The sequence below is a fragment of the Choloepus didactylus genome, chromosome 12 (assembly GCF_015220235.1).
Source record: "Choloepus didactylus isolate mChoDid1 chromosome 12, mChoDid1.pri, whole genome shotgun sequence".
NCBI lineage: Eukaryota > Metazoa > Chordata > Mammalia > Pilosa > Megalonychidae > Choloepus > Choloepus didactylus.
In genome coordinates, this window is record NC_051318.1 from 101,137,979 (window position 1) to 101,165,037 (window position 27,059).

General features: G+C 47.4%; 1 protein-coding gene across 1 annotated transcript in view; it reads left to right on the top strand.

Moving 5' to 3' along the window:
• Positions 1 to 1,567: 1,567 nt before the first annotated feature.
• FAM124A (family with sequence similarity 124 member A) overlaps positions 1,568 to 27,059 on the top strand; it is a 66,322-nt gene continuing 40,830 nt past the window's right edge. The window contains exons 1-2 of the mRNA XM_037800584.1: positions 1,568 to 1,714; positions 8,133 to 8,164. Of these exons, the coding sequence (XP_037656512.1) occupies positions 1,641 to 1,714; positions 8,133 to 8,164 (106 nt within the window). The 5' untranslated portion in view covers positions 1,568 to 1,640. The remainder of the gene's footprint in view (positions 1,715 to 8,132; positions 8,165 to 27,059) is intronic.

Consider the following 27,059-nt stretch of genomic DNA (forward strand, 5'->3'; position numbering starts at 1 on the left):
TTGATAAAAACAAGAAGCAGAAAGGAGTGATAATTAGGCAAGTAGGAAAGAAAAAGGACGGGAGAGGAGGGGAAGAAAGAAAATGTATTCCTCTTCAAAGTGTCACTTATCACCCAGAGTGACGCCACTGTGCACATTGACATTGGGAATGTAACAGAGCTTTGAAACAATGACAGCTGCCTGTGTACCCAGCCATGTCCCTACCATTTCATTTATATGATCTCATTTAATTTTCACAACCATTCTATTTTATATCTGCATCCCCATCTTAAGGTTCAAAGAGGTTAAAAACTTGCCTTAAAAGAGAAAAAAGCAGAAATGAGTGTCTTCCAATGGCTTGCACAGGGCTGTCAGAATTAAGCCCAAATCTTTCAGGTTCTCCCTGTACCCAGCTCCCCGCTGGGTGGCTGATGGGGGTTCTTGACAAATGTATTTTAGCCCCTCAGGCACCAACCCCTACGTGCAGGTCCATCCAATTCTCTTTAAATTACTTTGAAAGACATTTTTCAATAGCAAAAGAATGCATGACACGGATTGTGGACTGGCAGGTGGGGTGGTGGCAAAGTCACTCAGACCTGCGCTGAGAAGTTGACAATGAATTCAGCGCCAGCAGTTCCGAGGAGACTGAGAAAACGCCCAGGTGTTGGGAACACATCCCGCGCCTCCGCACCGCGGCTCCCAGCTCTTGGACGCGGGAACCTCCGGGCAATCCCGGCGGCTCCCCTCGAGGTCACCCCCAGCGCACACGCGCACGTGCGGTCACTCGCAGTCGTGCTGTCTCACATGTTACCGGTGGGCACATATGGGCACAAGCGCTCAGCACATACACAGGCGCGTGCACCCACAAATACACACTACACCCACTCACACACACACCCCACACAGGCGCGTAAACACGCCAGTTCACACCTCCTCGTGCACACGCACCCCCTCGCTCACACCCACATCCCCTCGCACACACGCACACCCCCCTCGTGCACCAGCACCCCCTCGCGCACACGCACACCCCCTAGTGCACTTGCACCCCCTCGCGCACACGCACACCCCCTCGCGCACCTGCACCCCCTCGCGCACACGCACACCCCCTCGCGCACACGCACACCCCCTCGTGCACCTGCACCCCCTCGCGCACACGCACACCCCCTCGCGCACACGCACACCCCCTCGTGCACCTGCACCCCCTCGCGCACACGCACACCCCCTAGTGCACTTGCACCCCCTCGCGCACACGCACACCCCCCTCGCGCACCTGCACCCCCTCGCGCACACGCACACCCCCTCGTGCACCTGCACCCCCTCGCGCACACGCACACCCCCCTCGTGCACCTGCACCCCCTCGCGCACACGCACACCCCCTCGTGCACCTGCACCCCCTCGCGCACACGCACAGCCCCTCATGCACCTGCACCCCCTCGCGCACACGCACACCCCCTCGCACACACGCACAGCCTGGCTGCCGAGCGGCGAGGGGCGGGGCGGGCGCGGCAGCAGGGGCCGGCGGGGCGCGGCCAGGAGAGGGCGCGGTGCTGGGGGACGCGGCAGCGCCCAAGTTGTTTCCCGGATCCCGGGCCGCGCGGGTCCCGGCTGGGCGGCCCGTAGGGAGCGAGCTCGGGGTCAGGCGGGCGCCCGCGACGCACGCCATGGAGCCCCAGGCGGGGGGCGGCGGCGGCTGCGAGGAGGACGACTGCGTGGACTCTGGAGCCGAGACCGGAGGGTGAGCCGCGCGGAGCGGGGCCGCGGGCGGGGGGCGCCCTCCCAGGGCCGCGGTAGCCGCTTCCGGGCCGGGGACCCGCCTGGCGCCCGCCGCGGGGTCGGCGCCGCTGGGGCGGGGCGGGGGAGCGGGGCCTTGGCCCCCAGGACCCCCGGGGAAGCCGGCGGGGCTGGGTGGTCCCGCTCGCTCCCGGCGCGGAGGGCAAAGCCGCGAGGTCCGTGGCTGTCCGGGGCGGGGCGGCCCCGCCGCGGGGGGAGGAAGGTGGCCCGGGTCCTGGTGCCCTCCGTTGTTGAGTGCGCTGCTGTGGCCTGCCCGGCTAATGTCGGGTCTCCTTGGCCTCATCCTTCCCGAGCCTGGAGTGCTCCTGCACTTGACTCGAACTCCCGCGGGGACTTGGCTAGTGTCTGCGGAGCCCCCCTGGAGCGCAGGCTGGGGCTTTGGAAGAGGAGGAAAGGCCACGGTAGAGGCTTCCAGAAGTTAGCTCAGATGATGACAGTTTTCATTTTATGGCTTTATATTGTGACTTTATTCTGTGCTTGTCGAGTCCACCCCCTTCTTGACTCCTCACCTGTAAGCGCACCTGTCCCAGCCGGAACCGCTTGCCTTTGCTACAGGCGGGCTGGAGAGGTGCTCTGACCCAGCTCCGAATATTTAAAGGCATTTCCTGTTCTTTTCAACCGACCCAAACAATTAGCTCCAACCTTTGGAGACGAAATAGCCTTTTTCCAACAGCAGTGTTTTCCTGAGTGGGACAAAAGACTGAGTGTGTTTTAAGAGAGGAATGTGCTGGTAAAGGCTTCCACCCAGTCCCTATCGCGAAAGGATTTTCCTGTGCAGACTCAGCAGCACACTCAGAGCACAAGTACCGGCCCAGGAGGAAAGGGTGTCTTTTCCTATGTGGAGTGACCCTCGGGGCAGGGCGGGAGCGGTCCAGACTAAGCAAAGCCACGCTCCTGGAAGGTTGAGGGAGGTTTCCGGCTGATTTTAGGATTTAGCAGCACTGTGAGGGCAGGAAGAGTCCGAGTCCAGAGTGGACCTAGGTTTCAGACCCGAGGAAAGGCTCCCGTGCAGCTCCTCCTGCTTACCCCCTCACTGCAGTGTTGGCTGCCACCCCTAGCCTTAAAGCATTTACCCTGCCGTGGGCTTGCCCTGGTATCCAAACTTGGGATCCTTTGCCATTCACTGCATAATGCAATTACACATATGGCATATTGTAACGTGTAATTGCATTACAATAACCCATTTCTACATATTGCACTCCCCTTGCTTTTTCCCATACTTATAGAGTGGCATTTATGAACTTTAATTGCAAATCCTTGTCTTTTAATAATTCCTGCCTCTGGTTTAGCTGGACCATGGATAGAAGAAAGGAAGCAAAATAGCCAGTTTATTTTTAGCTGGGTTAAACAAAGGCTGACTAGTCCATTCATTTTCAGTGTGCAGAGCTCTCCTGAAACGCATTTTTTCCAAGGGCTCTGTCTGGGAGAAGCAGAGAGGAAACCCTGAGCCACCCTGGGTGACATCACCCCGGGATCCTCACCCCCAGCTTGACAGCTGCCCGGCTCCGGGGAGGGACACTGATTGTGCTGATACCAGAGCATCTGTTCTCCACCTCTGTCACCAAAGTGTGTAGTTGCTACAGGACAGAATGGCCTCATTAGCATCCTTAAATTAAAGATAAAGGAAAAACGGCATGCATTGAAATAAAATCATTTTCACTGTGTGCTTGTTAGGTAGCCTTGCATTTGCCATACGTGCATATATCCCTTGAACTTTAATTTAGTCGTCAAAAGAGCTATTCATGGTTTCCCTCCTTTTCCAGAGCTTGCCCTTTATCCCACCCAGCTTTCATATAGCTACCTGCCGAGATCGTGTGTAAAGCACATAAAAAACTCTCCACGCACGTGGAGTGCCTGACACTCATTACTATTTTTAAAACACAAATCTGATCATGCCTCTCTGCCTTCTACACTTTCAGTGGCTCTGTCATCAATAAAGTGCAAAGAGCTTGGTGTGGCTGACAAACCGCTGCGTTATGGGGTCCGCCCCTCTCTGTCTGGCCTTGTTTCTGGGCAGTTCCTTCCCTGCCTCAGATGAGTTTTTCAGTTCCCTGCCTTTGTCCAGCTGCCCTGTTTGTCAGCTACGCCTTTCTCTTTGCATGCCTGTCTCCCAAGTGAAACTCAACTCCCGTTGTGGGACTCAGCTCAAGTGACACATCCTCTAAAGCAAGGAGCCTTCATTTGGGGTCCACGAATTGCTCCACGATGCTTGCAGAATGACATGTTTTGTGGCTTTTGGGGGAGAAGAAAACCTGTTTTTCTTCTGATTCTCAAAGTAGCCCATGATCACTGTGAGAAGGCTAAGAATGCTTGGTCTGGTTCTTTCCTGAGACTGGCCGCCTCACCTGGTATGCCTGGTTACAGCTGGTACCTGCTCTGCAATCCGGCCTTAACCCTCACACACGTGCAGCTCTGTGAGCTCCGGAAGGCCAGAACCATTTCCTGGTCATCCTTGCACCACCTTAGCCGGGCATGATATCTGCACAGTAGCAGGTGCCCGTGCACCTTCATTGAAGGAAGGGTGAAGATCATTAGAAGCATTGGTTTTTTCTTTGTTTTTTTGTTTTTTTTTTCAAATCAGAACTCCCTTTTTGAAACTCCCATTTTCCAAATCCACTTGAAAGCAAGCTTTGTGCTTCTGTGTACTTTTTGTTAGAAAAAATTGGCAAGTAAGGCTGCTGACACTGGTAAACTATCTCAAGAAACAGGATCTCTGAATACACGGGTAAGCAAGGTGGTTGTAAACCCGAATCAAGGATATAGAATAAGTCAGCCAAATGCTTTATAATGGGCATTTCATTAGTGACTTCTCCAAGACTTGGCTCCTAAGCCACTCTTGGTTAGGACCACGCCTGATGGCTTGGTTTGGTAGTTTAATCTGGCGTTCGTGGGCCTCTGCTCTCATACCAGAGGTTACTATATTCTGAAAATGGAGGCTCAGACCACATCCTTGATCTCTGGTGACCTCCAGCTGATACTTCACTGTGACTTAAAAGAGAGCAAACAGTTCGTGGATCTAGAGTTTATTAACAGGTGGTTGGGAAAGAATAGGTGGAATGAATTTATAGGTGGGATAGGGCTAAAGAAAGTCAAAAGGAGGAGCCTTGTCGTATAGAAGACAAGATAAAATATTAGGTACTTAGTTGTCTTTGTGTTCAGGGTGGAGCTGGTTACTCTGAACTAGCATGGCATCTATCTCAGTGCACTGAAAGTTAACAGATGTCCGTGATGCAGTGAGCTGATGTTTTACAAAATGCCAAGATCACTTGTACAGAAAGGCCAAGATCAATTTGCGTAGTGATTTTCCTGAAAAAGGAGAATTTAGGAAGGTTTTCATTGTACACTTAGTAGGCCACTGATGATGGTAAACTAGCTTAAAAAACAGAATCCCTTTATATGTAATCTCTGTGTATTTAATTGTAATTATAAAACAGTCAAAGGACTACATCTAATTTTCTGTTCATTATTGGCACAAATGCTAAATAAGTGCCATATTTGGAAATGTGTTTGCTGTATGTGTCAAGTATGTGAAAAACATATAATCCTTCTATTATTCTGCTCATGTGTATCAAGTGTCCATAAGGTTTTCATCCTGAAATTGTTTGTGGATTCACTTTTCACGTCTAATTCTGGCAGGGTTGAGTATCCTATGCAGAGCCAGCTGGGAAAATTCTTATGAGGTACTCCTCCAGAGAACCCTAATCAAATACCTGCCAGGCTCTGACATGGTTTTAAATTTCAAAATTATGTTAAGCTTCACAGTTTGCTTTTCAGACAACATTTCCTGTAAATAATCCTTTGGGGTGATTTGGAATATATTTTACGAGCTATAACAATGTTCCTACTTTGCTCACCCCATAATTCCACTCGGAATAATTTTTCTGAGGAAAAGAAAATAAATAGAAAGCCCTGTTTGCCAATATCTCATTGCAGTGGGCTTTATAAAACTTGATCAGGAACAATCCTATAGCCAACAAAAGGGAAATAATTGAATAAATTCTAGTACCTCACCTCATTTAAAATTATAATTCCAGGTACAAGTTGCAGTATGTGATGATGGTAAACGGAAAGAGCAGTTCAAAATGGTACCTCTGTCTCCATGACAACTGTGTGCAAATCGCACGAGCTGATGGATACGGGCTGGCAAGCAGTGTGAGAGTTTGTGCTCCAGTGTGAGATTTAGGTGCATTTTCTTTCTCCATTTCATTTCTTTTCTGGCGGTGGACAGGGGTGGAAGTTGGGTGTTGGCTGGAGCTGCAGAGCTCCGTCTTGGAGAAGGGGTTTGTGTTTTACACTCGAGGGCATAAGCTTCATCCAGAAGGCAATTGGAGATCAAATGTGTGCTCTGCCAAGCTGGCTGCCCTCTGGGGAAGGGGTGAAGCAGGCAGGAGCGGTGGTCAGGGGACTCACCTGATCCAGGTAGTGCCTTTAGTCACGAGAGACAGGGAGGAACCTGTGGCAGGGACATCAGTTGTACCAGCCCCTGTTCTAAAGTATAAGTGTTCCATGGAGATGCTTGAAATATGTTTCAAATGTAAATTTTATTCTCCATACGTATCCATCTGTGTGCAGTTCTTTAAAATGGATGCATATGTGAATCCCATCTGCTTCAGGAACATTTGGAAAATCCTAGCTGAAAATACGGACATGTTTTTAATAATAAAACAAATAGTAATATTGTGCATTCTTATTATATGTTGTGTTTGAATAGTCCTGAAATCTCTATGAAACATGGCCATGTTAAAATGGCACATTGTAATGGATTGTCTTGCCAGCACATCTACCAAAATGCATCCACTGTATTTATATAGTTTCGTTCCTAAGTACTGCCCTCAGGTTTATTTGTGTCCTGCCTGGTTCCAGAAAGCAGTAAATGCAGCACAGCTGAGGTTGTGGATCCTGGGTTCCCGAATGGGTGCTGTGTACCTTTCTCATCACCCTTCCTCTAAGGAGCCGCCAAGCCCCTGCAGTCCTTCCCCCTTGTTGCCACTGCTGGCAACCCACCCTGCACGCTTGGTTCAAGCCCTTGCTTTCCTCACCTAGGGCTCCCCTTACAAATCATAGCGCTTTGGGTTCCCAGTCAACAGAAGAAAAAATTGGATGTGAATGCATTTTGTAGTCTATAAAGGGATATGCAAATGCTAGTTGTGGTTATTCTTTCCAGTTCTAAAATTCAGTGAGTCCATGACTGCTAAAGTCTTTCATTTGAAAAGAGAAAACCGCATGTTGGTTTTCTTCTATTTTGTTCCACCACCGAGAAGACGGTACATCATCTTGCATGAGAGATGTAGGTCATTTTAACTAGGAAGAGGCGTGCTTTTTAGGGTTTCTTTAAAAAGGTTTGTGTTTATTTTTTTAATGTAGCGAGAGGAAGATGCGCAATGGAGTGAAAATTGGATGATTGGGAGTGTCTCTCTATAAAATTAAACATAATTAACCAGTTTATTTGCATAACTATGTCCCCTACTACCACTTTGGCAGAATAAATCCTTGTGTGCCTCAGAGATTAATTTCCTACTGAGAATGACTCTGGGGGGGGGTGGCGGGAAGTAATAGCTCAAAACCAAAGACATGTCCAGAGAGGGACATCTTAGCTTCACAAGGAGGGTGGAAACAGCCAAGCTTACGCTGGGCAGCTCCTTGGCTCGGTCCCTGTTCTCACGCAGGCAGAATGCCAGCACATGATTTTTCAGCATCGAAGCAGAATGCATAACGTCACCCTGTCCCCAGCCCTGCCATTTACCTTTCCCTGTCATGGCCCACATCCTGTTATACCCGAAGCCCCAGCTGGGTTTCTTCTCAGATGGGACTGAAATCTGCACAAACATCAGGTGCTTTGGTGTTTTCTGATGGTCAGCCTACCCCCCAAATGGGCACCTCCACCCCTGAGCTCCCGTCTTCTGTCTCACCCAGTCCACCACCCAGCTCTCTGCTCCCCTCCACATAGAAACACTTCCCAGCCATGTGCCGTGAAGACTGTCCATTTAAGGGGTCAGCCTTTTGGGGGAGTTGTGAACCCCTGTGAAAATCGATTGAAGACTTCAGGCCCTCTCTCCAGAAACCTAAGCATCCGTTTGAAAAATCACCAGCAATTTTGGATGGTTCAGAACGTCCAGCCTCTCATCTGGCTTGGAGGGGCTCACAGAATCCATTCAAAGAGCCCCCGATTTCTAAAATGCCTTTAAGTTTTGCTTTTAAGTGCAGAAGTAACAAGCCTCAGTACTATAGTTTTCGATGTCTGACATTTCTTTACCAACTAAATGCTTCTTTCCACCGATTGCCTGAAAGTCCAATTTGAATAAATCAGTGGGATAAAGAAAAACCGTGTCTAATCCTACTAATACTGAGGTTTTGTGTTGCAGGTCCGACTACAGCCACATGTCGTCCACCAGCAGTAAGTATCTCTCAAATACCCTTCTGTGCCACCAACGCCAGCTGCTTAGCGCATGCTCCAGGAGGAAATGAGAATCACCAAAGGTGTCCTTGCCAAAGGGCAGAGCGTGTTCTAACTCTGCAAGTGGGGGCTCTTCTTAGGGAACTTGACTGGACCTTGATTTCGGTACTAGATATGCCTCCACTTACCCAGGTTTCATCAGCCACAGATACTTCTAGGAACACGCATTCTGAAAATCTGAGGTTGCTCATTCATTCAACAAACATTTATTAAATGTTCTCCTAACTTAGCTCTCAGAGCACTTCCCCTAGTTCGTGGGATGGCCCCTAACTCATCTGTCGTCAGATTTCCTCTCTTTTATTTCTGCATCTGCAGGCAGATATCGCTCCCTTCCTCAAATGGAGGGAGCGTCCATGTGCGACAAAGTCTGACGCAGTATGTTCCCAGCAATACCAAAGTGGGTTATAATTAGGAAATTTCGATATCATTTCTTCACCAAAAAGAATATAGTCATGTGTATCAATCCATCTTTTATTTGAAATTCCTGGCTTACCAGTATTCGCTATATATGCTGAAAAATGGATTTGGAATATGTTTTGAAAGACACTGACTATAAGAATGGTGCTTATATGTACTATTAGATGTCAAGCAAACCTATTCATGAGAAATTAATGCCCCATATCTAGGAAGAATTTACACTGATTACAGTCACTGCAAAAATGACCAAAGCCCTTCAGATTGATTGAACACTTCTTTTAAAATAACAAAAGATAATTGTTTTACAATGAAAGCCCCTGATTTTTTGAATCAGTAAATATAGAGAATTGTTTTGCCCTATCTCAGTCTCCCATTAATCTCTCCGTTCTAAATAGTTCCCAAATGGGGAAACGCTTAATTGGATTATTCTATTTATTGATGTTCTGGCTTAGTTTTCTGTTGCAATAAGAGACTGTGCAGAGAGCCATATATCTGGAATTGCAATTTAGTGTCAAATTATATTTAGTTATTAGTATAACTGCAGTGAGCAATTTCTGATCATTTCAGCCAACTGGAGACCGAACACTGCCCCTTAGTTATTAAGAGCCATTAGATAATAATGAGAAGGATGCTGCGATGATTTGCGCTTGTCCCCTAGAGCTTTGTCATTCCTAAAATCACGGAGAACTCTCTTGGACTCTCTCTCTCTAGGCGGCCGCCCTCATTCCACTCAGTTTTGCCCAGAGGCTACATTTTCCTTAAGAATGATTTGCATAAAATACTTGCCTGGAGTCTTTGCTCAATTTGTAGCTCTCAGATCAGTCCTTCGGGTAGCAGCAAATCACCTCTCTAGTGGTGGAACCGGTTAATTTGGTTTGGGATGTTTTCCTCTCCATTGTTTTAATTGCAGTTTCTGGGTTAGCATTTCTTTTAGTGCATCTGGGATCCACGTCCTGTTACTGCTCTGCTTTTTCACTTCAAATTGCCTCACTCTCGAGTGGCGGGGTCTCTTGGTGAGTGAGTAGGTGTAGACACTTCAGTTAGGAAAGGTGTTTGGCTGCAAATAATGGGAAAATAAACAAGTCAGGCTTTCTTTTCCTGGAACATTTCAAAAAAAAGATGTCCGGAGGCGGCAGTGCAGAATGCCACACCCCTCTCAGCTTTTGTCTTCCCTCCTTACTGTTGCCTCAGAGTTACAATGTGGCTGCCTCCACTACTGCCATCTCATCTTTGTTCTGGGCAGGACGAAGGAAAAGGGAAGGGCAAAAGGTCCTTGCCAGCTGAGTCACCCCTACCTTTGTAAGGTGTTTTCCCAGAGCCGCTAACCAGCAATTTCTCCCATCCCTATTTGCCAGATCTTGATCATGTGTTTATCCCTATCTCCAAGGGCATCTTGGATACATCATATTTTCTTTGGGTACGTGCTACCACTAATACAACTGGGGTTCCATTAAAAAGGACAAAGGGGAGAGTGGACACTGGTGACACCTGGTTGTCCCTGCCCCAGAATATTGCCCCACCTGCCTTTCCTTCTAGCCAGAGCTTAAATTCCATTCAGCAAAAGGTAACAGACTGAACCCTTTCTAGAAAAAGAAAAAAAAATTAAGTCTAGAGTCTTAAATCTTTAATCCTTTAAAACATAAGATTGACAGTGCTACAATAAGGATAAAGCTCTTTTCCAAGTAGATATGAAAAATAACAAACTAGATAATCCCACCTAGCAGCCTGAGTAGAGAGACTGCTGATACATTTATTATTTATCCTGAAGGACTCCGTTATGGGGTCCCCGCCCTGCCCCGGTCTCCTCAGCCTGGGGACCCTCGTGTGTGAGGCAGGGTCCTGAAGGCTGGCAACAGCTCATCTTCACCGCCCTGCGTGTCGGTCCTGGGGGTGTCCCCTGCATCCCCTTGCCCTCCTGCTGTCACTGGCCAGCCCTGATCAGTGCATTGGGGCTGGCCCAGCATGAAGAGCTGACTCCCACTGGGATTTCAGCGCCGATTCTAACCAGTCGCTGTGAGGAAATGGACTTCTCTCTGCCCGAGAGAGGTTCTTACCCGGCATTCTCGTGGGGCTCCTCTACCCACTTGTTCCTGAGCTCATTGGAGCGGAAATGCTTCCTCGGGGTTGGAGTTGACTCCGTGGCCTGTTGGTCCACGGTTGGCTTTTGTCAGCTCTGGGAAGGCCACGAGAGCTGCCCCTGGTGAACCGGAGGAGACTCCATTTGGTTGTCACCTTTCCCCTCGGAGTGCAGGGGGCTGCGGCTTCAGCGCCTCCACACGCTGTCAGGAGGAAAAACACCCATTGCCAAGGGAGAGGGCGGGTGTGGTGGTGTGGCGGGCAGTGTCCTGGGTTCCAGCCCTGGATCCACCCTGAACTGGCCACGTGCTCTCGAGGGCCTCAGTTTCTCCCTCTGTAGAATGGGGCCGTTGGGCTGGGTGGCCTCAATGGGCCCTTCCAGAAGCTCTGGGATGCCGAGATTGGGAATATCTTAGACATTCCTCTAAAGAGAGCTGGAGGGAGGGGAGTAGAGGGGAAGGAAGGAGAGAGGAGAGAAGGGGGGGAGAACGGAGGGATCTGTGCTTTTCACCTTTGCAGTCTCTTTGACCCAGAATGTTCCGGTTTGCTAAAGCTGCCATTACGCAAAATACTAGAAATGGATTGCCTTTTATAAAGGGGGTTTATTTGGTTACAGATTTAGAGTTCTAAGGCCATAAAAGTGTCCAAACAAAGGCATCTACAAGAGGATACCTTTATAAAGAACAGCTGATAGCATCCGGAACACCTTTGTTGGCTGGGAAAGCACGTGGCTGGTGTCTGCTGTTCCTTTGCTCCCAGGTTGTGTTTCAAAAATAGCTTTCTCCAAAATGTCTCTGGGCTTGTCTCTCTTAGCCTCTTCAGCTCCTGTGCATCAAATCATCTGGGGGTCTTCTCTTAGTTTCTCTGGAGCAAACTCTGGGCTAGCAGCTCTTAGCTTAGCTTCTCCAAACGTACTTCTGTCCACATCTCCAAGATTCAGCTTTCAAGGGCCTTCTCCAAAATGTCTCTCTCTTATAGGACCCCAGTGATTTAATCAAGACCCACCCTGAATGAGCAAGTCCGTATCTCCATGGAGATAATTTACTCAAAGATCTAGCCCACAGCTGATTCAGTCACATCTCTATGGAAACACTCAGTCAAGACTAATGTCTGCCCTCACAAGGTTGCATTAAAGAATATGGCTTTTGGGGGGACATAATGTATCCAAACCGGCACACAGAATAAGAATCCGGAGGACCTGAAGTCTCGGCTGCTCAGAGTTCATCTGAGCGTCTCTCTCCTATGAGCTGCCAAAAGTCGGTTCCTATAGAGACAGTGAGGAGACGGGCAGCAGCTTCTCCTGTCAAAGAAAAGGATAGTGTGTGGGGGAAGTTCTTTGGGAATCCTGCTTTTCCTGGATATAACAGGTCACAGAATTTTGCACTTCCACCAACCAACCATGTCCTCTTTCCACTGTCCAGCTGTGCGGGAGAGTAGTCAAGGCAGCTGCTTTTTTGTTTTAATCCAATTTTTTGATATATATTCATGTACCCTACAGTCATCCAGAGCATACAGTCAGTTGATCACAGTATCACCGTACAGTTGTGCATTCATCACCACAATCAATTTTTGAACATTTTCATAACTCAAAATAAAAATAAAAATGAGAACAAAAATAAAAGTAAAAAAGAACACCCGAAACATCCCCTAGCTCCCTATTATTCATTCACTTTTTGTCCTCATTTTTCTACTCATCTGTCCATACACTGGATAAAGGGAGTGGGAGCCATGAGGTTTTCACAATCACACTGTCACACCATCTAAGCTGCATAGTTATACAATCATCTACAAGAATCAAGGCTACTGGGTTGCAGTTAACAGTTTCAGGTATTTCCTTCTAGCTATTCCAATACACTAAAAAAAGAATAACCTCTAGAATGACCTCTCAACCCTATTTGAGATCTCTCAGGCACTGAAACATTATTTTGTTTCATTTCACTTCCCCCTTTTGGCCAAGACAGTATTTTCAATCCCCTGATGCTGGGTCCAGGCTCATCCCCAGGAGTCATGTCCCACATTGCCAGGGAGATTTGTACCCCTGGGAGTCATGTCCCATGTAGGAGGGAGGGCAGTGAGTTTACCTGCAGAGTTGGCTTAGAGACAGAGGCCACATCTGAGCAACAAAAGCAGTTCTCTGGGGGAGACTCTTAGGCACAATTATAAGTAGGCTTAGCCTCTCCTTTGCAGTAACAAGCTTCATAAGGGCAAGCCCCAAGATTGGGCACTCAGGCAGCTCCTTTAATAGAAGGTTTTGTTCTGTTTGGGTGAATGTTTTCCAGTTGCAACTGTTCCATTTGCTTCTTAGCATGACAGGGAAGATGGGCTTTACCTTTACGTTCTCTGAAAAGTGCACTGTTGTCAGTCAGAAGTTCTCAAAAGTCCTACTACGTCCTAAGAAAGATAAACTGAATTTATACACTCAGAAATTTAGAATGTTTTTCAAGAAATTGGGTTAGAAGATCATCAAGCCACTATGTGCAGTTTGCATTCGCAAGTGATTTAAGTATTAAAAGGAAGGGGGAATTAAAAGCTGTATACATGAAAACCAATAATTCTGCCAGTGGGGGGGGGGTGTCAGTCATGCCATGGAAGGCTAATGACATTTGTCTCGTGCACGAGTAGATAATTCCATTCAAATAAAAATGATGCTTGCCCTTGGAGAATTACTCTTAGAAGTTGCTGGAGCTCAAAAATATTATTTATCAGGCAGCGTTGCCTTTCTCGAGGGTCTTAGCCCATGGATAATACCATTAGGAAGTAGTCCTTGTAATTAGCCAGTTCTGTCTGAGACTTCCCCAGGACCCTTCTTTAATTGCCCTCCTACTTTCTGCCCTAAAACTGTTCCTTCTCAGCACACTGCTGTAGTCTTCGACTCTTTGCCTGGCACCTTACAAACCACAGCAGTGGCAGCAATGCCTTGCATTTTTGTGCCCCTTCGTACTTCACAAAACACAGATGGCAGAAGATCCGTCGAAGGGATGCAGAGGGCATCTCGCCATCCCAGGGAAGGCTCCTGGGGAACTCCCTGTGTCTGGAAATTTGGAAGAAAGAGCCACGAAGACCATGTTCTGCTTCTTTGAGCCCAGGAGCAGAGACCAGGCTATGCGAAAAAGGCAGGAATGATGGGTGGGTGGGGGGCACGGAATCTGTCAGCCCACCAGTGCCTCCGAGTCGTGCCCGCCTCCGTTTTTACCCTAGCTTTCTTTTCCCAACTCCGTGCGCTGTGCTCCCAGGGCCTCTGTCTTCCCGTCTCCTGCTGGCACGGAGCTGGCACGGGCAGTGACTCTAGTGGCGTCCTATCTCCTCAGCATCCCTGGGGCCGCCAGTTCTGCAAACTGCCCTGAAGGTGGCACTGACGGGACCCAAGTGTCACCTCAAGCCCCTGGACACTCTCTCAAGGAAAGAGGGTCAGATGCATCACGGGTGTTTTTCCATAGGGAAGTCGGGGCGTCTTGGTTCACCGCAGGGCACTGTGGCTGATTTGGAGCCACCGTGGGATTAACGGGGCTTTGTCAACTCTGCCTGGCAGCTTTGTCTGGGAGGACACCTCCCCCTTCCCTGGGGCTACCTTACCTCACAGGTGACCTCTCCACGCAAACGCTGGCTTCTCCCTTTAATTTCTCAGGAGTTTCATCATTTCCTGGCAATTTCAGGATACTGGAGCATATGTTTTGATTTTGGCTTGGGCAACATCTGAGCCAACCCTTAGCATTTTAGAGGAACAGAGAAGCTCGTTGCGATGTAATTAAAAAGAAAATGTAGGAATTCTTAAAGCAACACTTTGGAAAGATTCAGTTGGAGACTATAGAACTCACCACTGCTGAGGAGTATTTGAACATGAATGATCTGTATCTTAATATCCAAAAGCAAAATTCAGACGTGGGTTAATGAAATAGTTATTATTGACTCTCTGTTTTTATTAGAGGAGATGTTGTCTTCTTGACAGATTGTACTCATTTTAGAGCCAAGTCTTATCACACACCGCCAAAAAAAGGAAGAGCAGTGTTTTGGAAGACGCTGCAGTCACCAAAACAACTTTGATCCATTTGTCAAGTTTGTAATTTTCCTTTTTTCCCTGTGTGCAATACTTTCCCCTTTTAAGATTCTCAGAACAAATATACTTTCAGAGTCTTAATTCCATAAGATCATGGCAAAGCTCAAACCTATTAAATCTCTTAAAGAACAATTTAGCCTTTGAACCTGCTTAATTTTATGATCAGCATGGAGTTGGCAAGGAACACGGTTTGCAAAGAGATTCTAAACCCACTTACTTCATCCCCAGCTTCACAGCTTGACTTTAGGAGACTCATGAAAAGAAAAGTCACTGATTTTTCTCTAAATGAGAACATAGCCTTTTAGACCAAGTTGTGGGCGGTAATTCATTTTTGGGGACAGCCCTGGAAAGAAAACTTAGGTTTCTCGGTTCAAGTCAGTCACTATTTTCATTCCTTTCCTACATCCTCCATTTCCAAAGAGCTTGCTACTAGTACTACTGGTTGGTTTGATAAACAGTTGTAAGCCGGGCAGCTGACATAAAACATATCCAAGCATTGAGGAAATGGCATGCCTGTTTCCACACGGAGGGAAATGACAGGGTTTTGCATTTCTACGAAACCGATCGGCAGTGCTGGGAGCACTTCAGCATGCAACTTGCAGCAGTTGAACCCCAATTAAGAGCTATCTCCATTTTTATGATGTTTGATGCCATTTTGTGGCACCCTAATCACGTTCGCGTGCAGAGCTGTTCTTGGATGAGGTTCGGAGTGAGCTGCTGCACAGCTATAATGACACTCTGTAGCCTGAGACAAGGCTCTCCACGAGGGCTGTGGTTTGCCCCATCCTGCCCCTGATGACACTTCCCCCTGGGTGGGTGGGTGGGCAGCTGCAGAGCCCTGTGAGAAGATGCTTGTGGAAAGGCCAGCCTGCTCTCCTTGTCCAGCCTGGTCCCCGCTGAGGCCCTGCCTTCCGAATCGACTGTTGGTTTCAAGCTCTTCCTCAGAAGTAGCTGTCACGTTCCCTGGAATGGAATCTGGCATCTGGCCCACCCATGCATGCTGTCCCCGGGCCCTGCAGGAAAGCACCTGGACAGCTTCCTCCCCTCTTCCCAGAATGCACTGCCTCCCTCCCGCTCACCCTGACCGTGAGGAGGTGACCGTGCTGCTGGCCGCTCTACTCACAACCCCAGACACGGAGGATTGAGGTTCTCTTTGGCCAGTCTGGCTCCAGGGTTGGGACACTGGTGCTCTCAGGCCTCCATCGTGTGGCTAGATGGAGCTATGTCACATGGAGCTTACTGGTGACACTAAAAGGAAGGGTGGCAGGCCTGGGTGTGTTGGGTCTTGCAGCCACTCAGGTGGAGGGTGAGCCACGGAAGGTTGGCTGGTGGGGATCACGGAACCACGTGCTCAGCATGCTGTCAGCTGCCCAGACAAGATGTTCTTGGCCTGGGCAAAGCACAGGAGTCACCAAACTGGAAAACTCACTACTCAAAGTGTGTTATCTGGGAGCTACACAGCAGCCTCCCCTGGGACTGTGTTAAAAATGCAGAAGCCCAGGCTCCACCCCAGACCTCCTGAGTCGGGTGAGCTGTGTGTACTGAAAATTAGAGGGCACTGAACCAGCTTGTCTCTCCAACATCATCCCAGATAGTTGTGGTTTATCCAAATTCCTTACTTTTAGATTCTAATTTTTTTAATGGTATAACCTGTAGGCTCTAAGATCTGCTTAATATCTAGATGAGAAAATATTTCATTTATTAAATATTTAAATTGTTTCACTGATCATTCAAAAGAAAAAAAATCGCATTTCCCCACCGAGGATGGTTTATTTTAAAACATGGAATCGGTCCCTTACGAGGCAAGCTCAACGTGTTTTTGTGTTGGTTTGGGGGAGAGTTTCAGGGGTGTTTTTGTTTGTTTTTATTTTTATTGTTTTATTCTTTTGGAGAAGCAGGTGGCAGCCTTCTGTGTAGGACCATGGGAGTAGCAAATGAAACCTTTGAGACTAATTAGATTACTGAAGCTGAAAGCGTGAGTGTGTTTAGACTGTTATTTGACAGCGTAGGGTCTATATATTCAAAATCCTCTGATTAGGAGCCCGAAGTGCTAGACAATATTAGTGTTTGACAGTTGATAAGAGAAAAGCAATAACCAAGATAGGCATCAGGAAGTCAAAAGGTGAACACAAGATACCACACAGAAAATCCTTTGATACCTGGCTGCCCTGGTGTCCATTTCAACAGAAAATATGGTATAGTCCTCCTGTCTCCAAAGATAAGTTTTAATATTATGAATTCGACTACACAGAGGGTATCATTTATATCTAGGAGATGAAGTGAAAATGGTGCACTGGGAGATAGCTTTCTCATGACTGCATTTTCTCTGAGAAGCTAAAGTGACACTCTGGGGACATCTGGGTTGTTGGGTTCTCCAGACTGCAGGGGGGTTGGACAGAAGGGCGTGGCTGCCACCACCTGTACCCCCAGTGGGCGTCATGCTTTTAAATCTATTTCAAATTTTTATTACTCAAATAATGCACAATCATTATAGAGAGAGCAGAAAATACAGATAAGCAAAAAAGGAGAAAACCCAGATCCTACCCATCCAGAACTAACCAGGGTTCATAATTTGGTATATGCCTTTATAGTTTTTTTTTTAATGAGCATCTTTCAGTATATCTTATTTCTGAACATATTCTGCACTTATAAATTTGAGCATATTTCTAAGCATATTCTGAACATATAAATATTATTTTCTGAGCATCTGTAAATGTATATTATTATAAAATATGGCATTATGTTTGTTTTATGGTCTGATTTTCTTGCTAAATATGTTGTGAGCATCATTAGACATCAGTTCTGCTGATAGCAAAATATTCTGCTCTATTTTGGAAAGTTTTATGGCCTTCTGTTGGGTTTCTGTACCACACTTCATTTACCAGTGCCATGTTGCTGGACCTATAGATTAGATGTAGTTTTTCACTACTATAAACAGTATTTCCAGGAATATCTTTGTACTAAGTCTTTGATCTTTGTGCATATTCTTCCTTATTTCTTTAGGATGAATTCCAAAAAGAGGAATTGTTGGGGTAAACAAAGTAGGTACTTTTTAAAGCTTCTGATCAATATTTCCGGATTGTGGTCCCAAGGTACCACTTCACCTCTCCCACTGGGGTGGATGAGAGGGCCAGGTTCATAAAAATTGTGATTTTTATGTCCCCCAAAATAGAATATATAATTGCAAGAATAATGAGCATAATTGCCTCGAAGAGTAGGTCACAAACAGGGAGAATATCAGGTTTCAGAGGCCTGCAAGTCAAAGTCTTTTCTCTTCTTCTCATTAAAAGTGTGGGATTGATAAATATCCCCTGCAACCTTGGGCAGCTGTCACTGGTGGTGTCACCGTGCTGTCACTGCCCTGCACAAGGCTTTATGGAAAGGGTTTCCCACTCCAGGAGACAGTGTCTATCTTTAGTCAACTCCAGTACACCCACCTCTGACCTCTGATGGGATAACAAGCTGGAAGTGCTTGGGGAATGTTGTGCAAAAAACCCAGGTCATATCCTCAAAAGGTGACAGTATTCAGAGATGATGAGGAAAGCTAAGAAGATCCCATCAGCTGTTCTGCCTCCTTTGTAAACCTTCTTTCCTCTCTGCCTTTATTAAGTGTCTATTTTCTACAGCACAGTAGCTATGGAAGGGAAGGAATGTTCCATCTGTTCTCTCCCCCTTTTATTTTTATCTCACCCTGACATCTTCTGATATTCTTACTGGCACAAAAAGCTGAACTGTCTAACCTACGCTTGGAAGACTGATTCTTCCTTCTTTTAACAAGAAGAGTTATGAGAAGCCTTGCTTTTGTCTATTACGGGGAGATTTGGGCTTCCTCTGTGATTCCTTATTTAATGTTTACGCTTGAACACAGTGAGGCTAAAATGTTAGGGGCGCAGTAACCCAGACTCAGCAACTGACATGCTGAAGGGGGTATCATCGTTGAGTTATAGCACTTTAGACTATCAGTTGAGAACTCCTGTAAGAACCTCCTGTCATAGTGAGTATGAATTTCACAATTGCAAACTCAGATATAAGCGTGGAACTGCTGTATTTCTCTAGAATCGAGCTTACCTCCACTCAGGCAGTCCCCGTCACCCCCAGAAAGTGATGCACGGGACTTATCTGCTGTGAGCTGCCCACCCCTGCAAGGCCCAGCCCAGGAGAGCTGGGGTCTGTGATCCTTTCTCAGAAACCTTCTGGCATATATGCTTTGGTTACATTCCTTCCAGTCTTCTTCCTCCCACCAGAACCCCAAACTTGATATCTTCTGGGCTGAAAAGGGCACTCTTAGAGCATCACACGTTCCCTGTGTTTCGTGGTGTAAACCCTCTGCTCCAACTTTTCGGCCTTTCTTGGCTCAGGAAGCCATTTCTGTCTCCAAAAGCCCAGCTTCTGCAATGGGGAGCCTTGGCTTTCAAGACCATTTCTTCTCTTATGAATTGAAATAAATAAATTCCACAACTTGGTTAACAAGTTTATCTGCCCCCCACGCTCCCTGAAGCAAAGGGCCTCATGGATTCCACAGGTCTGTTTGTTTTAAGAAATAAAATAAACCCACCCAAACGAAACAAGACAAGGCAAAATAGGAGGATGTTAGCCAAAACCTATTTTGTATTTTTATTGTATTTCTCATGTGTGAATGTCTTGCATTCTCACTCAGATTGACAGCTCCTCAAAGGGAACATGGCTCAGTATAAAGTGAGAAGGCAGGAGCCTGAGTTGTAAGCTCTCTTTCTAGATCTGCCACTGACTAATCAGTTAACTTGGGCAAGTCTCCTGACCTTTGACCCCATCTGTAAAAAGGGAAGGGCTAGACCAAATATCTCACCCATCCTTAATTTTCTAATCATGTCCAGTAAATTTGCTCCTTAAATGGATTGCAAGTTACCTATTTTCTAAGGATACTTGGGAACAAGGAGTAGGGACATGTCGGTATAATATTAACAATGACAAAGCATTTGAATATTTCACGGAGTTTTAGGCAAAAAAAAGTCAACTGGTTCCATTTCCTACATTGCTAGTTTGAACATGAGCAGAGCAAGTGCAGATTCCTTCATGGATTTGTCTACTACAGCATTCAGGATATATTTGATAAGGACAAACATAGTGCCTCTTCCTAGAACGGTTGTAATAGGCAATCATTGTGCATGGGGTTTCTGAACATACTGCCAGAATAAATGTCCTTTGAAAAATTAAAGCATAATAAATATAATTGTGAGAATTCAGCTGGATGGCTTAGTGTAAGCCTGAGAGGTTTATAAGAGGTTTTGGCTAACATCCTCCTATTTTGTCTTGTCTTGTTTTGTTTGGGTGGGTTTATTTTATTTCTTAAACTGAATATGAATTCTGATCCTGTTGTTTCCAAGCCTTGTTGCCTTGTCTCCATAGCTACACAAGAGTGGGATCCTGATACTGCTGAGAAGACTTTGCTGCTGATGAAAATGACAGTCACATAATGTGGTTTAGAGAGAATCGAAATTACTGAGTAGCAGAAAGGATTCTGTGTAAAATGCTGTCATTTAGAACATTCTGAATGCAAAAGGGATCTGAGTACATTATTAAGCATCACACATTGGTGAGCCACCAGACTGTTACCTTCCCATAAACTTTAAAGACACTGTAGTTCTAAGTGCTTAGATAATATGCTCGATATCTTTAAGCACCGCTAGCTGCATTCGTACCTTCTCAGTCTAATTACTTATCAAACTCTTCATCCTCTCCCAGAAAGTGTGTCAAGCTGAGGAGGAATTTAAAGTGTCTTGGTTGTTATTCTGTGGTTAGATCCTAGCTCCTGCGTCCCCCTCCTCTTCCATCTGGAAGATACAGTATATTTCAGAGCGATGCCGCGTAGAAGCACCTTTAAAATAAAATGGATACCACATTTCCAAGTGGAGCAAATGCAAGGTATCTAAAGCATCTGCCTTACTTTCTTTATTATTTCTTTCTTGATAGTGTCCTGGCTTCAGAATGAGCTCAGGAATACACATCCTGCACCCAGCTCTCTGACATCGCTCCGGCAACTGATGATGGGAATTGAGAGAATAGTGAAATTACTGTAATTTCAGCAAAGTCAGACTTCTTACCAAAGCTCGAAAGGACCTAAGGCTCAAAAAGATCCCTTATTGCACTCCTCTGCCAAATGAAAATACAGGTTTTGGCTTAACCATGTCAGGCCATGTTCAATTCTTCAATTACAGGAAAGTTCTTTGAAATCAGGCTAAAGAGAGGGAGAGTCTTTCTGTACTGCTGCAATGAGAATGCAGTTTGGACACACATATATTTTAAATCCCATATGTCACCTCACTGCCACCAGATTTGCACGATTCCCATCTGTGCATCCCGATTTTGACTTTAGCTTGGGGCTGAGACTGGAACGGACCCTGATGCTTTTAACAGCCCAAAGTTGCAGGCCAAGCAAACTCCTTATCGAAATTATAAAATTACCAAGAATTGTCTGAGTTTTCTTAAGGGTTGACCAGGATAAGGGAATTGCTTATAGTCTTTTTTTCAGTAGTTCAGTGGCTCATGGGACTGGCCTAAACACACTGGAAAAAAAAAAAAGGATTAAGGCAGGTTATTCATTACATTCCAGATGAATAGACTCTCCCGGGGAGGAATTTGGAAGCCCCTTTCTGAGAGCATTTATTTCAGGCATTCTGGGAAGGCTGTGCAGCAAGCTGTGGGAGGGTGGCCCTCTGGGGCCCGCCGAGTGTGGCGGCTTTCGTGTCCGGTCATCTGGGCCCTCTTTCCCCCCTGCTTTCTGACCTGGTCTTTGTTCACGGTGCCAGCCTGTGACCTGTGTGTGTCCTTGCTGCATACGTCAGCCTCCGTCTCGACTGGGTCTTCTACCCCTCGATCTGGTGGCAGGTCTGGTTGGCACACCAAGCATCCAAACTGCTGAGCTGTTCATTCCACAGAGTGGCGTTTTAGAAATGCAAATAAGGAGTTTATTCAGCCTCCTGCCTGTGAGGTTAGAGGGTGTCAAGCCAAGCACCAGAGCCAATTTCCCTAAGCCAAGCAGCCTGCAGCAGCTGGGGGTGTCCCTGTCCCGATTCCATTAGCTTCCCGGGGGTTGGGGGGCCGCTGGGTTGCAGGCAGGGCTCACGGCGCTGGTGTGGTGCACGGCAGTTATTCGGTTAATGGGCAGTGGTGAGAGCTGCTGCCTTGGAAACCTCCTGTTAAATGCAGAGCGAACCTGTGGGTAGTCTAGTGAAGTGTGCATGGAGCTCAGCAACTTGATGTCATCTTATATTGTTATCTGTCTGCGTACAGTCTCCCGCTCTACATTATAAACTCCGTGAAGGCAGGGACTTTGCTTTATTCACCACTGTATCCTACAGTGCCTGGCTCGTAGTAGGTGTTCACATTTCTTTATTAAATAAATGATTGCAATTATCAGTGACACATTGTGGATAAAATAAAATAAAAGATAGAAGAGATCTATCACTACCCAAAAATTCTAGAGAGGTGTATCTGAGCTTGTCATATCCTGAGACGTGGCCAGGCACGACACCCTTTGGGACGAGGGATCTGGACCTTCAAGTAGACAAACCTATTATGAAGCAGGTACTCTGGGGACTCACCAATGTGCCAGTTCAGACAGCAGGTCTGGCAGGCACCAGACAGTTGGAGTCAGTGCAGATGGGGCTGATGTGAAGGCCCAAGATGCAGAGGTTAGTGAGGAGTCCAGGCTCAGGTGACAATGCGAGAGCCCATGGGGGATCAGCATCCAGAAGTCAGTCACCATCAGGCAGTCCGAGTCAGAAGTCAGTCAGCATCTGGAAGTCAGTCAGCATCCGGCGGTCATTGGCATCTGGAAGTCAGTCGGCATCCAGAAGTCAGGCATCATCTAGAAGTCAATCGACATCTAGAAGTTAGCATCTGGCAGTCAGTCACATCTGGAATTAAGTCAGCATCTGGATGTCACTAAGGATCTGGAAGTCAGCACCTGGCAGTCAGTCAGCATCTGAAAAGACAGGCATCTAGAAGTCAGCATCTGGTAGTCAGTTGAAATTTGGGTGTCAGTCAGTATCTGAAAGTCAGTCAGGATCTAGAAGTCAGTCAGCATCTAGCAGTCATTTAGCATCTGGATGTCAGTCAGCATCCGAAAGTCATTCAGCATCTAGAAGTCAGTCAGCATCTAGACGTCAGTCAGCATCCAAAAGTCAGTTGGCATCTGGATGTCAGTTGGCATCTGAAAATCAGGATCTAGAAGTCAGTCAGCATCTGGAAGTCAGTCAGCAGCTGGAATTTAGTTGGCATCTGGAAGTTATTCAGGATCTGGAAGTCAGCATCTGGCAGTTAGCATCTGAAAGACAGGCATCTAGAAGTCAGCATCTGGCAGTCAGTTGGCATGTGGACATCAGTCAGGATCTAAAAGTCATTCAGCATCTGGCAGTCAGCATCAGAAGTCAGTCAGCATCTGGAATTTAATTGGCATCTGGAATTTAATTGGCATCTGGCAGTCAGCATCTGGAATTTAGTCAGCACCTGAAAGTCAGCATCTGGAATTTAGTCAGCACCTGAAAGTCAAACATCTGGAATTTAGTCAGCATCCGGAAGTCAGGCATCTAGAAATCAGTCAGGATCTAGAAGTCAGTCAGCATCTGGCAGTCAGTCAGCATCTGGAATTTAGTCAGCATCTGGAAGACAGTCAGCATCTGGAAGTCAGCATCTGGAATTTAGTTGGCATCTGGAAGTTATTCAGGATCTGGAAGTCAGCATCTGGCAGTTAGCATCTGAAAGACAGGCATCTAGAAGTCAGCATCTGGCAGTCAGTCAGCATCTGGAAGTCAGTTGGCCTCTGGATGTCAGTCAGCATCCAAAACTCAGTCCAGATCTAGCAGTCAGTTGGCATCTGGCAGTCTGTCGGCTCCAGCAGGCAAAAGGACCTCTGCCGCTCCTTCTCTCCTCCAACCTACTCAAGCTTAGGATGCCCGCCCGGCACAGGGATGGCCAGAGATGGCCCTGGAGTAGTGGTCAGTCTGCTCACAGCAGGGTCTCCTACCCAATCCCGCCAGAGGACTGGAGCAGCCATTCCAGAGCCCCAGACAAGCGGGCCGAGGCTCAGTGCAGGCACCAACAGGGTGACATTGAGGGTGGTGGACCAGGGGGGCGAGAGCGGGCTGGTGAGGAGCACGGAATTTGGGGTTCACACGCCGCTCCTGCTGTCCTCTAGCTGAAGAGCCTTTGGCAAGTCATTTTCCATTTCACCTGCAAAATGGGGATCATCCACATCAACCGTGGTGCTGTTTTAAAGATTAAATGAGGTAGACTACGTCAAGCTTTCAGGACGGTGCCGGGCACATAACAAGAGCTTAACAAATGCTTATCATCGTCTAACTTTTTTTCCTGTTAAATTATGTGACCAAAAAAGGGATGCCTAGGAAAGGTGAAATAGTGGAACGAATGTAACAAATACCCAGGTTAATAGTACACTTTCTGTCTCGTAGAAGGCCTGAGCTAGTGCAGGGCTTTGTTGAGAGTCGTTTTTGTGTTCTGTTATCAAAGGGAAATCTAGTTGTATCCAATCACATGAGAAAGAGCCTTCCTTCTTCTGGGAGGCACAAGCTCACTTGAAAGCCTTGTTAAGATCGTGTGAACAAACACCACGTACCCAACCCCGGGGAGGCCCGCCCTGCTGCCCAGTTCACTCTGGGTCTGGGTTTTGTCCTCCCCAAACAGGTGTTCTGTGAGTCCTTTAAGAGCCGTGTAACAGATATGATAAAGTCAGCGCACAAGACACAGTCGCAGCGTCTCTGCTTCTCCAGGGAGGCCTGGAGGCTTTTTGTGACAATTAATTATTCACATTTTCCCTCCTGCCCCTCAAACGCTTGGTTTCCTCTAGCTCCACAAAAGGCAGCATTTCCCGGGTGTGTTTTTAATCCCTGGCACCCGACGAGGTCTTGGGACTGCATTCTCTGGCTCTTGGGGCCTGTCTGTTTTAGGGTCACATGTAGTTGGCACATTCTAGCACTGGCGGAGCATACTAATGCCACTACTCAGTCTTGTTAGCTCTTCGAGGGGCAGGATTTTAACCATTCACATCGCCCCAGTTCATGCAACCCCAAGGGACGCTGGAGGCCGAGTCTTCCCTGTTGCCTGCTCTGGGCTGCACCCCGAGCCAGGTAGTGCTGGTTGGCTCCCACCTGTCTGCTCTGAGGCCAGGGGCCCTGCCCTTTTGCAGAGCTGTAAACATCCCCTCATCCCTGCAGGCCTCAGCCCGGCCCTTGCCACTGCTCTGTTGGCAAACCTCTGTGCAGCTCAGAGATGGCACAAAGCCGAGCACCTGGACAGCTGTTTTAGAGACTTGGGCCTCTCACGTCTGTCCAGCTGTAGCTCTGTCCGTAGGTGGCTTTCTCTGCATCGCTGTGGTGCTTTCCTTTCCACCACACACCCACCTGCAGTGCCGACCTGTTTGCATTACCCTCGATGCAGTGCTCCGATGCAAAGACCGGGCCTGTGCCAACAGGGAGGTGGTTTCTGGTTTTACTTTTCATTAGGGACCCAGGGCCAGAGGAAGGGTGGAAATGGGGGTCCAAGACGTGAAGCCGTTGGTCAGGAAGACAGGCAGTTGGAACGCGGTGGGAGAGCTGTAGAGAGGGGTGGGGGTTTGCAGCGTGGCCAGACATGGATGGCCGTGGCAGCGGGTCTGCAGGACAGTGGGTGGTTGTCCACCCAGAGCACAGACACTGGAGCAGACCCCTGCCCACAAGCACACAAGCACGTCTTACTGTGTGACCAGGGTAAGTTCCTTCACCTCTCTGTGCCTCGACTTCCAGCTCTCGAATGTGGGGACGGTAGCAGCACCTTCCTCCAGGGGTGAAATGAGTCCAAGAAAGTGCCCGGTGCACAGTGACGATCGTAGGTGTGTTAGCGAACAGGGTCGTCCCCGTGTACGTAGCTGAGAGCACACGCCACAAGCAGGGACAGGACCTGCCAAGGACCAGCCTGGCTGCTCCAGCAACTTCTTCTCCCAAACACTCTTTCTCCTTCATGTCTCCTTTCTTTCCCTCAGACAAATCGTGTGGAATTTCCTCAAGTAAATCTCAGCATCCCCAAATGGCTCAAAGTCTCTCTGCCTTTTTCTGTTTATACTGAGCATTGATTAATTCTTAGCAGAGTCCCATGTTTCCACTGTGAGGAGATGGAGACACCATGGAAAACCGAAATGCACATTTTAGATCACTGTTGTATCTTCTCTGGCCCTTACAGGAGTTGCCGGCTGGTGGAAATTTTAATTGGTTTGTATTTTCACTACTTCTGTTTCACCAGCACTTCTGTTGGCAGTGGTGCTGATGTGCAGTGAAGCGGAAAGAAGCCAGGCAAGCAGAAAGAGCAAGGAAAGACAAGGGCCAGAGTAATCCATGAATTCAAATTTTTTTTTAAGCCATCATGGTGAATTTTCACCGATTCAAGCCAATGTGGGGGAACACACCTACCAGATAACTACATGAAGTCAAGAACATGGCCGAGAGGTAGCAGGTCCATCCTTAAATTCAGCCCATCAACCTCCGCCGTGCACAGGTGCACCTGCCAGCAGGACACCCCTCCTGGAAGTCATTCCAGCATCTCAGTCCAACAGGGCTGTGCCGGTTTGGGACTGCCGTGTACCCCAGGAAAGACTATGTTCTTTTGATCCACTCTGGTGGGGGCAGACTTATTGTGGGCGGGGTCTTTTGATTGGGTTGTTTCCATGGAGATGTGACCCACCCAATTATAGGTGGGACCTTTTAATTAGATTATTTCCATGGAGGTGTTACCCTGTGTTCCACTTTGCTAATGGTGCCGTTATTCAAAATACCAGCAATGGATCGGCTTTTATAAAGGGGGTTTATTTGGTTACAAAGTTACAGTCTTATGGCCATAAAGTGTCCTAGGTAAGGCATCAACAATTGGGTACCTTCACTGAAGGACGGCCAGTGACGTCTGGATAACCCTTGTTAGCTGGGAAGGCACGTGACTGGTGTCCGCTCTGGAGTTCTGGTTTCAAAACACCTTTCTCCCAAGACATTTCTCTCTGGGCATCTGGGGGTATCGTCTTAGCTTCTCCCAGGCAAACTCTGGGCTAGCAAAAGTCTACGTTCAAAGGCCATCTCAAAAATGTCTGTCTCTTAGCTGCAGCAACGAGATCCTTCTGTCTGAATTCTTACATAGGACTCCAGTGATTAAATCAAAGATCCATGCTGAATGGGCAGGGCCACATTTCTATGGAGAAATTCAATCAAGAGGTCACACCCTAATCAAAGGTGTGACTCACAGTTGGATGGGTCACATCTCCATGGAAACACT